Consider the following 13,372-nt stretch of genomic DNA (forward strand, 5'->3'; position numbering starts at 1 on the left):
ATTTGCAGCCACTATTTCCCATATGTTATGAAGCTATGTGGGGGTCTTCTCTCACCTATCTTTTCGCATGTCCCATAAAGAAGTTAAAATGTTACATAGATAGCGACTTTATCTAAGAGAACAGTTGCATGTGCAAATCATCCATATATTTAAGAGCAAGTGCTCTTAAGAGTTGAATACATTGATAAATGCACAAGGATAAAATCTCAAACACACAATTTAAGACAAATACAGAACTTCACTAGCCCAATTTTATAGTTTGCTCAAATCTGGTAGTACCTCCTACTGACTCAAAGATTAATAGTTAAGTGCACTAGTGAGGCCTCAAGAAGTATTTAAAATAGTATTTTTTTATAATATACGACAAATATAAATATAAATCTATAACTGTCAAAATACATGAAGTACTTATTGTGGCTGGGTTTTTTTTTTTGTTTGTTTTTTAATTTGTTCACTCTCTCACTAATTCATGGTATTTAGCAATGCAAATTGCAAAATGGTTCCCACAGTCATTAATAAGAATTCATGAGGTTCTTCTGTACTTGCCCCCCAAAAGTATTTAATATATAATAAAGAAAACACTTAGATGCTGTACATTAGTTTTATTCTATACACAGTGACCGTCAACAAATAAAAAGCTGATGTAGTATAAAATAATGAGAAAAACAATGCTGTCAATTACAGTACACTTTCATATATAAAACTGTATGAAAAATATTTCTAGTAATTTGGTCTCATAACAATATAAATTTAACAGTAGAAACAAATTTTGAATATGAGAAATATCATTGTTTTAAGTTTCAGTTTCTCATTTAATTTCCATGCCAGCTTTCTTTTTAGTTGCACTTTAAAAAGAGAAACAAAGACTTTCATTAATTTAATTTGTTTTGCATATAGATAAAGAAAAAACTCAAAGGTCAAGATGAAACTGAAAAAAGTGTCAAACTACAGTACATAGACCCCTCAAACCAAAGGAATGTGTATGACAAGGTAACTAATTACATGTATGTGTATGACATGGTAAGATTAATGGGATTATGCGTGTAAACTTTTAAGGAAAGAATGCTAAATATTAAGACATGTTTATTGAAAGCAAGCCAAAGTACATCACAATAGTATCATTATTTACTCAAACAGAACCCTGTCTCCATACCAGACCCTGTTACCACTACCAGGGAAGTATTCTCCTGCTATTTCCAGTCACATTCAAATGGTTTTATACATACCCATTACTCACTGAATTTGAGTTCTCTCTCTTCCCAATGCAATACACATCCTTAATGTTAGTGACGGTTTTGCTTTAGTTAAAACAAACTAATATTTTAAACCATTAAGTAAGGGTTACATTTCAAAAGAATTGTGTGGGGTTTTAGCTGTCACTCCCATTGACTTTAACAAGAGTCATGTGGCTAAAACCTCATGCAATGCTTTCAAATGTTAAGGTAGCTGATGAATATATTTCACTGCATTATCACGGCCTAGTGTTTTTTGCTAGTATGAGATGATGGGAAGCTGGTAGCGTAATAGAAAGTCACCATTGCCTGCCTATTCCAAAAACCTTTGATTTAGGACCTGTGCTTTTTTCACAAATGCTTTCAACCTCACTATAACGTTGTAGGGAAGGTTTTCCAGACACCAGCAACTAAGTAGTAAAATTATACGTACACATATGGTATAGAAATTATTCTCCCAAATGTAACAGAATACAAACTTATATCAAAACATTTGAAGTACAGTCAATCCAATTCTCTCCTCCAACACACCACTCCCTTTTAAAAAAATAAATATGAGAGGGGCACATTAATTGGAAGGTTAGAATTAGGCTCATTACATTGGCTTAAAAATCTCTGCTTTTTACATTTTCAATATGACATTTTTAGTGTTTTATAGAACACATTAAACAGACATGTATGCTAACTGATTTGATTTTTCACCAGAATTCTTAGTTGAAATGAGTTCAAAATTTCAATTGTGTGCGATTCTATCTTATAGCACATAATATAATATTCAATTAAGATATTTGAAAACATATTTACTATGCATATCAACTCCCATTTAACAAAAAAATGATCCATAAGAAGAAAACTTTTAGACAGTCCATTCAAATACCATAATTATGTGTAAAATCCGTTTATCTTAAAAACCCCAGAGACTGGGAGAAGGGCAATATATGAATAATTAGGGCAACTGGTGACATAAATCCCAACCAAAATGTATTGCTATTATAAAGTAAACATAAAAGTCAATATATTCATATGGGTAAAGCTATCAACAAATTTTTAACACTTTCTAGACACCATTTTGATGGCGAGTAACAGGCATTAATGTTAAATCAAATTCCCAAATAAAATATTAGAAAAAATTATAAAAATATAGTTAACGTTTGTAGCATATAATTCTCTATATTCACTCCAACATGCACACATCTTACAAAATGCCTTAAAATTATTAGCTGTAGAGATATGGATTACTACACAACATATGAATGACAGTCTTGATGTGCACACCCAATCCATTTGCATTTGGTCTTGAAGGTGTTTTTCTTCAGGGTTATAGCTATATAGTCTGGCAAGTAAACCCCAATATGAAACCCAACAGTACTAACCTGATCCCAAATTCCACGTGCGTGCAAGTGCTCTCAAACATTTCTGTTCTCCATGTCCCTGTTAACCCCTGAAGAAGAGCTGGTGAGAATGTGAACAGTAACTAATAAGCCAAGTAGAAAATCTCATCAATCCAGTCCAGTAGAACTAACCCGTGGCAGAAAAGAAAATGGGTTCTTATTGTCTCATCTCACAGCAACTCTTTAAACAGTATCCAAGTAGGAAAAATTGTTATAATTTTGTGATTAAGTTAAAAATGTAGAATGTGATCTGGTTAAGAAATGACATCATGGGTGTCGCTGTTAGGTCTCTGCCGTATAGTCAATGGAGGTAGCGGCTTGCCATAGAAATCTACATAAACAACATACCAGAAAAAAACATGTTAGAATCGAATTTACATCATCTTTTTCAAAAGGACAGATTAATTCTGTTGAATTCTTGCTGCTTTAAAAACCAGGCAGACCACAATTTTAGGGCCAGATCCTGCAAACAATTACTACCCTGTGTAGCATTTACTAATGCTAGTAGTACTATTGATTTAAATGGGGTTAATCACATTATTAAGCATTATACCCGATAAAAAGTGTTTGTAGGACCAACCATTTAGAAAAACATCCAAACACAGCACTGTTGAATACTGCAGGCATATACAGGCCTGACTAAGTCTAGCAATTATGCAACTGCAAAATCAGGGACAGGGACCCCTCTTCTAGTAAAGAAAATTAGGCCTAATTTTTCAAAAATGACCAGTGATTCTGGGCACTTGACTTCACACACCTTAACGGGGCCGGATTTTCAGAAAGTACTGAATGGCCACTCTCTGAAAATCCAGTGTTCTAGTGGTGTCTCAATTTGGGCAGCCAGACATTAAGGTATCCGAAATCACTAATTACTTTGGAAAATGTAGACCCCAATCTTTAATTTTGACACTACAGCGTGCGTGTGTATTTCTGCTTTCTTGGTCTAAACATCACCAATAAAAATAACTTCATAAACACGTGCTGCTATTACCAAGTTCATTTTTCATTTTCTGACCATATTGACATAGGATCACAACTCACATAGACATGCTCGAATGATCGAATGACTTGATTGGGTGACCTAAAATTATGGCAAATTACAGGTATGCCATGTTGCTCTGGTAAGATATAAATATTTCATATGAATTAAAAATGGCAGTTATTTTATGCTTGATTATTATGTTTCCTTGCTCATATAACTTCTATTATAGGGTAATCATGTTTACAGTGTCCAGGTTAAAAATCACTCATCTTGGTGGTTGTTTTGCTCAAAATCTCCAAGTCATTGAACAATACATATTAAGAAATCAGTACTTTGGAGTAAGCCTACTAATGGATTGTAAGAGTAACTTGGAAACAATAACTAAAAAAAAAATCAATATATGGTGGTTAGATTACATGGCTAGGCTTTATTTTGTTTCTCTTTCCTTGGAGGAACTGCTCAGTTCCTTCAGGAAGATGCATAGACCAGATCTTCTGGTCTCAGCTATGTAAAGTCCTGGAAACATGCTGAACACTGCACATTCTGAAGAAGACAGAACTGAATAGATAACACCACTTAAAATAATAATAAAAATTAATAATAATTCATAGGTGACAGAAATTGGCAAGTGCTACCCAGACCTTGCAAGAAGAAGGTATAAAAATTAGAATTGCTGGTGTGGTCAAAATGGCATTGCTCCTCAATGTTTGTAGTTTTCAACTGTGCCGTTTAATGAATTACATACATAAAATTTGATAGAATTTGACTGAAAACTCTTCTTTTATTCTCCTCTAAGTGAGTATGTGTCCAAAAATCTGAAACCACTTATATTTTAGTTCTTATAATAATCATGCTAGCCCTCTGAATCGGATATTGTAATCATTTTTAGCCATCAATGCAATGCGTTTGCTGCCAGCAATGGGTTTTCAGGTGTGAAAATTTGCTTTCCAGCACCAAGTTACAAGCATGACAAAACAAGGAAAGAGATCCTGCCTTACATAAACAGTTATTTTTACAAACTTGCATGCAAATTAGTATATGCAAAATATTAAAAATAAAATAAAGTGTCAAGAATGGTTGGTAACAAGAAACAGGTGGAAAACAGGAAAATGTACAAGCAACTTTTTGAACCCTTTGAATCTCAATTTCAGTAGTATTGACAATGGAACTGTAAATCTTAAACCAATTATAGCTTGCCATTGCAAATTTTCAAATTTTTTTTAAACTCACAACATTGAATATATATTCCAATTCACATTAAAAAGATATGCCTTTACAAGAGTTTTTATCTATAAATATAATGACCTGTGGTGAAGCAGTTTTTAGGATCTAGAACTAACAAAGGCAAGTAAATTCAGGTCTTACTCCTTAAGTACATGTATACATGTTAGCAAGATCAGGGTTTTATTTTTCCCCATTGTACTTAGGATAAGATCGGTTACTGAAGACTAGTTTTACACTGATGTAAATTCATTGAGTTACTACCATTTTACAGCAGTGGTGAGAAGAGAATCAGGAGCACAACATTGACAGAACCATTTTGAATCCTAACAGGGTAAATGAAAGCTTTTGAGAGGCTTCTGTTATAGTCAGCCTCTCACTAAGTGTAACTAAAAAGGAATTTTAAGAAGATTGGGTTTGGAAGGCAATTTAAGCTCCTGCAGATAAAATAGGAGATGATTTATGCAAATACATCCTTCATCAGGAATAATGTGACATTCATTTACAAGTGTTGTGCTACAGTAACTTGCATAGTTGGCAAAGTTTCAAACTTTAGTTAAAATAATTGCTTAATTAAAGTTTCATATAACTGGCTATACTGCCTGTTGGCTCTGCCTAAACATCCTTCATACAACTCTCCACAAAGAACGATGGAAGAATGATAAGATTCAGATCCTAAATAACCTGATCATCATGTTTACTGTATGTTACTATAGTAAGTCAACAGCGGTAAGTAAAAATTTTATTCTCTGATAACACTCAAACAGCATTATAACCAGAGCCTTGCAGGTTTCTTTTACTGCATAGTACACAGTACTGATTTTTAGATCTCTCTATATTGCCATCACTGTACTATGTGTCTACTACATATCTAGAAATAGTCCAACATTTTTAAAAAGATAGATACAAATACTTCAAATTACTCTCCTACTCTTACTAACATAGATTCACACAAAAGTGAATAGGAATACTAAGGGAGCACTTGTGGTATTTCATGAGCATAGACAGAAACTAAAGCCACAGAAGTCACATTTAAGGGGATGGAGGCTTTAGATTCCCATATGATGTGCTTGCTTTATTGACCTATCAAAAATTTTTATAATACATTCTTTACAAGTGACTTGGGTAAAAAAACATGTTATAAAGTTATGACTGTGCATGAGTACGAGATGCTGTTTGAAGTTTAACAAATTGGTTATTTTCAGTGGATTTTTCTTGGCTAAAAGGCCCCAGAACTACTCTAAGGGCTTGTCTACATTACCAGGAGGATTGACTGGCAGCGATCGATCCAGCGGGGGGTCGATTTATCGTGTCTAGTCTAAATGTGATAAATCGACCGCCGAGCGCTCTCCCATTGACTCTGGTACTCCACCAGAGTGAGAGGCGCAGGCGGAGTCAACGGGGGAGCATCAGCTGTCGACCAACCACAGCGGTAAGTAGATCTAAGTACACAGACTTCAGCTACGTTCTTCACGTAGGTGAAGTTGCGTAACTTAGATCAAACCCCCCACCACCACCCCAGTGCAGACCAGGCCTGAGTAGAGCACCCGCAAAAAGAATTCTCTCATCCTACAGTAATTGTGGTTCTTTGAGATATTGCAGTTTGTGTGGATCCCACTGTAGGTGTGCATGTACCTCATGTGCATGAGATGGGATTATTTGAAAAGCAGTGTCCATTGCCTCCTTGTACTCTTATGAGAGGACATAAAGGGTGCAGCACCTGCAACTCTCCCCAGTTCCCTTGCAATTCAAAGCCTGGGCTAGCTCAAGACTGTGAAAAACAGGGATGGAGAGCAGGTTGTGAGATCCACACTGACTACCTCATCTTAAAGGAACTTGCAGTAACTGTCTGTTAAGTAACCTTTCTTCTTTGAGTTTGTCAGTGCAGATCACACTGCAGGTGACTGGCATGCTGTATCCCCTTAGGATGGTGGAGATGAAGAGTTTCAACTGTATCAGTCCAACAGCGACTGTAGAACTGCTCTCCCGACCTTTCCACCTGATCTAGCTGCTGACTACAAGGCACCGTGTTTGACAAAGGAGGTTACTTGTTGCTGCCGTACAGATCTCCGATATTGGCATACTTGTGAAGCAAGTGGTGGACTGCTGCTTATGCTCCGGTTTAGCATGCTTTGCAGTTTGTTGGAAGAGGTACAACATCCAACTGGGAACACAGCTACATTGCTATATCCTTCATTACCTGCAACATGGCCTTTAGAAAACCCTGGCTGTGACTAGATATAGACAGGGTGACCGTCTGAACAGCTCAGTCCTCGAAACATAATAAAGTAAACTCCTGAATACCTCTAGTGTATGTAATTTCTTTTCTCACAGTTCAGTATGGCTTTGGGAAGAAAACTGGAATGCTGATTGCTTAAGGCAGTCTCAGAATTTCAACTAAGGAAGCAACTTATGGGGGGAGGGCAGGGGTATCAGCACCACCTTTTCGCTACGGAATGTTGTATGGATAGAATCAGCCATATGTGTTTGAAGCTCCCTCACTCATCTAGGTGAAGTGAGAACACTAGGAAGACAGTATTCAGAGCAAAGTGATGCAAGAGCATTCTGAGAGAGAATAAAATGGAAACTCTATGAGCCTCGGGGGGACTATACTGAGTTCCCAGGCAGGGGGTAGGTTTTCTGACCTATGAGTAAGTATGTAGTAACACTTTGAGAAACTTCAGTACTGAAGATGGATGAGAAAGGGAAATAGGTAGGGGGGAAGATATGGAAATGAATGGGATAGCCATGGGCAATCATGTTCAACACCCACTTGTCTGAAGCGATATCAGACCAAGCCCGATGGAACAGGCAATGTGGCTTCTTAAGATGGCTGCTGTCTCCTGATCATTTCTGATGTGGTTCCTGACATTCCTGTCAAATCTGCTGTTTAGCTGCTAGGGTGATGGGGGCGATGGAGGAGGCAAATGATCTCAAGTATTGCAATGGTTTCTGCGGTGGGTAGACCCGATATCTACCCTAAAAACAGGGGTGAGCCTCCTGTCTCTCTGTTCAGGCTGATATTTGTAGGGCTTCCTAGAGGGGGTAGTGTATAAATCCCTAGTGACCCCAGGGTGGCCCTTAAATTTTTCAATTACTGGAGTGCTTTGTCCGTTCTTTTGCTGAAGAGCTCATTCCCTCGAGCAGGTGGTCCTATATGGTGTCTTGGATCTCCTTTGGTATTTCAGATATCAAGAGCCATGGTCACAACTGTGGCCATACCAGAGGCATCTATGGCTGCCCACAGAGCTGTTCTAGAAACTGTTTTTGCATGTCAGGAAATTACATCTGGCAAACAACTCGTCTTAGTTTGCCACACAGACTTGCAGTCAGGCAGATGAGTAGACTTTGCACCCATAAAAGTCCAGTTTTTGGGGGTGTTTGTTCTTGGGCTTGCCTTTGTTGAGTTTTGACTTTTCTACCTCTGATGTTGGTGGTCTGGGTAGTGATGTCACAAGGGAGCCTGTAGTCCTCCTCTTCCTGGAGGTACAAGAGGGAAAGCTGCTGTGAGACACCTGAGATGGCAGCCCCCATTCAGGCCAGCGTGGCCAGGGCGACGTGTTATACAGGTACTGGCCAGTTGCAGCTGTTGGCCCAATGCCACTCATACCTCCTTTGCAGCAGTGCCCTGAGAGAGGGATCTCTGGTACAAGCTGTAGGGTTGGCTCTCAGAAAGTAGAGAACCATCTCTGCTCAACACCATGGAGCAGGCGTAAACCAGAGATGGTGAAGAGTAAGACCCTTCAAATGACAGTGCCATGGAGTAAGGGCTCAGATCCAGTTCTGGTGCTGGGTACTACCCTGATACAAATGATGTCCCCAGAGGGGATCTCAACAGTTGAGAAAGCATACATAGGGCTTGTAATTGGCAGGGTGGTTGGTGCTGGTGCCTTCATTGATACTAGTTTACTGCATTTTGCTCCTTCCTCAGACTCTTTGACCTTGGAGGAGTGAAGATGCTTCTCCTCCCTATGGGATGGTGTCTCCTGATGCTCAGAGCTGTGTTTGAGCTCCACTTTCTTTTGGTCTCACCGCTCTGTTGGTGCACCAGTGCTGGCTCCAATGATGACACTGTCTGAGCCAGAGGCGCCGCTGCCAAAGATGGGGTTGTCAACACTGGCATCAATGCAGTGGTGACCGGTACTGAAGGACTTGGTCAATGTCAATATAACCAGTGCCAATTTTGGCACCATCTTTCCTGCCATTCTTTCATTACTGGACTTTGTGATATTACTCCTGAGGGCATTCTGCGCCAAAAAAATTAAAATTCTGCATACAATATTTTAAAATTCTGCAAACTTCTACACATTTTATGTGTCAAATAAACGTGGAGGCTCCAGCATGGCACTGAGGAGCACAAGCCACTGGCTGCACCGAGATGGGCGATCACTCTGCAGCTCTTCCACTGCCCTTCCCTCTCCCCCCAGGCCATGGACTCAGCAGTAAGGCTGCACCCAACCCTGACACAGCACAAGGACCGGGCCTGCCTCAGAACCACCCCAAGGCCCTGCCCCTCTGTCCCAGGTGCGCGAGGTGTGGGCAGGCAGGCTCGGCCCGACAGGATCCAAGTGTGGAAGGACTTAGTGTAGGGGCATTCAGGTGTGGGTGAAGAGGGTTCAGTATGGGGCAATCTGGGTGCAGGCAGCTCAGAGATGGATCCGGGTGCAGGACGGGATCTGGATGCACTGGGGTTTGTTGGGGGGTTCTGGGTGCAAGGGTAATGCGACTCTGCAGGGGAGTCCAGGTGAAGGTGGTTGGAGCTCAGTGAGTGTCTAGGGGTGGGGGAGATAGAGTTTGGCAGGGGGTCTGAGTGTGGGGGTTCAGATACTGTGGGGAGTGGGGCTCACAGGTGGGGAATCCAGGTGCAGCTAGCTGGGGCTCGGTGGGGTGGAGATCTGGGTCCGGGTGACTTGGCAGGTTGGTCCAGGTGCAGGGGGAGTGGGGCTCAGCATGGGGGGTTCTGGACAGTGATCCTTCCCCCTGCAGCTGAGGAGCGACGGGTGCAAGAAGCAGGGGCAGTTGCAGAGCTTCCTGCAGCCTGGGGAGAAATCTAGGGGTGGGTCTGACCAACTCTGAATGCTGCTCAGGGGAAGAGGAAGTTCTGTCCAGCCCAGCTGGGACTACCAACTGAGCCCAGCGCAGGGCAGGAGACACCAGCCAGGTCTTTCCCAGTCCAGCCTCCTGCCTCACAGTGATTTACCATTCTGCTGGCTGCCCTGGGCACCCAGAACATACTGCTGGAGAGGGTTGCATGACCACTCTTGTGGCTTCCCTTTGCTTCACCATCAGAAAGTCATTTTTCTGCAGGGAAGCAAAGAAATCTGCAGGGGACATGAATTCTGTGCATGTGCAGTGGTGCAAAATTCCCCCAGGAGTATGATATGGTGTCTGCTCAACAGAGCACTACCTAATGATAACTCTTTCAGTTGCTCTTTGGAGGTGGTCATCTCCTCTGCCTCATGGATTGCTCAAGTAGGTGTAGCTTCAGTCATGCATCCCTAGACTTGAGAGTCCCTGGGGAGAAGCATTTGGATACTGAACACCTATTAGGAATATGGTTCTCCCTCAGACAGAATAGACATCAACTATACCTATCAAAACAGGGATGAATCCGTCACAGGTTGGGAAGGGATTAAACTGTGAAGGTTTGGAGTCTGCCATGAGAGTACTTTGTTAGTGCAAAGTACAGAGGAGAGGGCTAGATGGTAGCTTTTTAAAAAAATGTTCAATGACGGGAGCATGAAAGTAAAGATTTCTTCACAAAGTTGGTTGAAAAGAAATGATTTAAAAGTGGGTTGAACATTCACCAGGTTCCGTCTTGCTGCCATAGGCAAAAAGAAGGAACTGAAGGACGGTCACAGCCGTTCCGCCCTTTATGCCCTAGCATGGGAGCATGAGGCAGCACAGGGACCATGGTAGCCCCAACAGACACTGTTAACCATGTGATCTCATGCACCAGAATGCCTAAAGTGGGAGTCACACTAACATACCCGAAGAAGAACTTCAATTTTTAAACTTCAGCAAATATTATGTATAGCTGGGGACAAAAGGACCTGAAATCACAAAACAAAATGGATTTCATTGCTCTAGGATTTAAGAAGTTGTTTCACAGAGTTAGTTACTGGGAAAATTTTGCACTAGTTAAATAAATCCCTGAGAACAAGGGTAAACAATGTTTTTGCCCTTGCTTAGATCCAAACTCCCATAATCTTCAATGGATACCTCCAGTCAATAGGAGTTCCTCTCAAAGCATCTTTCATTCAAGGATCTCAAAGTGCTTTTAAAGTATTATCACAATTTTACAGATGGTAAAACTGAGGAATACAGAGGTTAGGTGACTTGTCAAAGGTCACACACAACTAGTGGCAGAGCTGGGAATAGAGCTTCGGTCTCGATTTCCAGTCCCGTGCTCTAGCCACAAACCAGAAAGTCTCACTTATGAGCAAATCAGATGTAAGCAAAGAATATGACCCCTTCCCTTCCCTTCCCTCCCCTCCCTACCTCTTTTCTGGCTTTTCTTTCTCTTTCTTCTCTTTAAACTCCTTAAAAGAAGAGTAAGATTGTTTTATGATAAGATTTGATTAATATAAACTACAGATTACTTCTTTTATTGCACGTAACAGTGTCTCCTGTAGAAAGTAAATTTTTTCTTTTAAAATCTCATTTCACTTATATCCATTTGATCAGAATTTGAAAAAACACTAACATGTAAGAAAAATAACGTACGTTATAAAAGCCTCTGTATGGCACTGGGAACAAGCTGTAATACCAGACAATATAGAAAACATCTCTTGCAGGGTCTGCCATAAAAGGAGATGTTTTATGCAAACAAAGAATACTGAAATTATTTCTGCCCTAAATAAATATTTAAATTGTTATTAGAATTAAGAGAAATAATAATTCAGCTCAAGGAGGAAAAGTTAAAACCAGGAATCTCCTACATTTTAATACAAGTTACTAAGCTTAATCCTCCCAGCATTTGCAGTTTACAGGGACTTTTCCTATTACAGTGTAAGCTATCTAATTCAAAGGTGCACAGATGCCTTTAATTTTCATTCTGGCAATAAAATGTATCCAGATCTATGCCACAGTACACATGGATGATGCCCATAACAAGTTACCTTTTTTTTTTTTTTTTTTTTAAATTAAATGCAGTTTTGTTTTAAAATATTTTGGAACTGTCAAATTATAGTTCCTCACATTCAGGATGTTGCCAATACATATGGAAAACTGAAATGTATACTTGATTTACTTCTAAGTTTTAAAAAAGTTTTAGACTACTATGAAGTAAAAAAAAAGTGTTTGATTTTGAAATATTTAGGGATGGGCCCTGTTACTGCAGTATTATATGGTATATCATAAGAGGTAGGTGTATGCTATTGTACAAACATCCTCAAATGATTTATGACACAACATGCTTTGAACTCCTATTGGGGGAAAAGGAAATAAAGAGAACACACATTAAAAAAAAAGAACTTAAAATCTAAAAGATGCTTTCAACAAGCAAAGGGTTAGTTTTTGGTTGAAGGTATTAAAGAAATAAAAAGGTGAAGAATGGAACGAATGTATAAGAGAACAACGAATAGTGCTCTTTTTTTAAAAAAATTACCAGTATGACGGGTTTCACCAAGAGGTTCAAGTTTTCGAAGTCTATTAACTTTGGGGGTTCCCCAGCCAACTAAAGAAAAACAAACACATTAGAAAAAGTACCACTGTCAAAATATTTGGCTCTGAAGAAAAGCTGGGAGGGAGGGGGAATCTTTCTCCTCAGGAGACAAGAAAGTATTAGGAGGTGGGGGAAGGAATACTTTATATATGGTGTATTAGTGAATCCACTGAAAACAAAATATTATTTAAAATGCAACGTAAAGCAGCAGTGAAACATATCTTAATATTTTAGAGAGTTGCACTTACTGAATTTTCTTGAACTTTTGTTAATGCAACAGACAAAACACTTTCCCTGTTTCCCCAGTTTTACACTTTCAATCTAATACTAACTGCATACACTGTAAGAGATTCCATCAATAGATGTAGTTACTGAAAAAGTTACCCAAATTAAAAGCTGGAAGAACAGTGTACTTCAATCAGATAGGAGAAGCAGATCATCCTGAAAATCAGGACACTAGCCATTTGTAAGACAAGATATCTAAATCATCTCTGAAATATTTTTGTACCTGCCTGTTAATTGCTGTAGGTACCATCATTTTTTTTTTTCCTGTCATAGAAGTAATGTTCAAGTTATACCAAGGTGCATGATTTCCAAGATCTGTGAGGAGTTCAAAAGATTAAGTTTTCTACTGGCAGCTTTACATATTAATAATCAGATTTTTCTTACTCAGCACATTATGAGCTTTCTTGGAAGGATGTCACTGGGCCTTCTTTTGGCTTTCTGGAAAGCAAGTGATTGTGCATTTTCTCCAGCTGTTCCTATTAAAGAAGCTCACAATATGACGAGCAAGAAATCAGAATGGTCACACGTTACATTTAAGTAATATTAACAATTTATAAAGGGTTATTATTGATATATGTAGTTATACCAAATAAAT

At 39.4% G+C, this 13,372-nt stretch overlaps 1 protein-coding gene across 9 annotated transcripts in view; it reads right to left on the minus strand.

Annotated features, from left to right (window-relative positions):
- Window positions 1-587: 587 nt before the first annotated feature.
- The window catches only part of ARL13B (ARF like GTPase 13B), an 80,230-nt gene continuing 67,445 nt past the window's right edge, over window positions 588-13,372 (minus strand). For 2 of the 9 annotated variants that reach the window (XM_073305584.1, XM_073305509.1), the window contains 4 exons: window positions 13,001-13,092; window positions 12,436-12,504; window positions 11,328-11,368; window positions 588-2,954 (listed from right to left, as the gene is read on the minus strand). In XM_073305584.1, coding sequence (XP_073161685.1) covers window positions 2,906-2,954; window positions 11,328-11,368; window positions 12,436-12,504; window positions 13,001-13,092 — 251 coding nt within the window. In that variant the 3' untranslated portion in view covers window positions 588-2,905. Of the gene's footprint in view, window positions 2,955-11,327; window positions 11,369-12,435; window positions 12,505-13,000; window positions 13,093-13,161; window positions 13,254-13,372 lie in introns of those variants that run through there. The other 7 variants (XM_073305517.1, XM_073305535.1, XM_073305562.1 and 4 more) reach the window with 7 other exon arrangements.

The sequence above is a fragment of the Lepidochelys kempii genome, chromosome 1 (genome assembly GCF_965140265.1).
Source record: "Lepidochelys kempii isolate rLepKem1 chromosome 1, rLepKem1.hap2, whole genome shotgun sequence".
Classification (NCBI taxonomy): Eukaryota; Metazoa; Chordata; order Testudines; family Cheloniidae; genus Lepidochelys; species Lepidochelys kempii.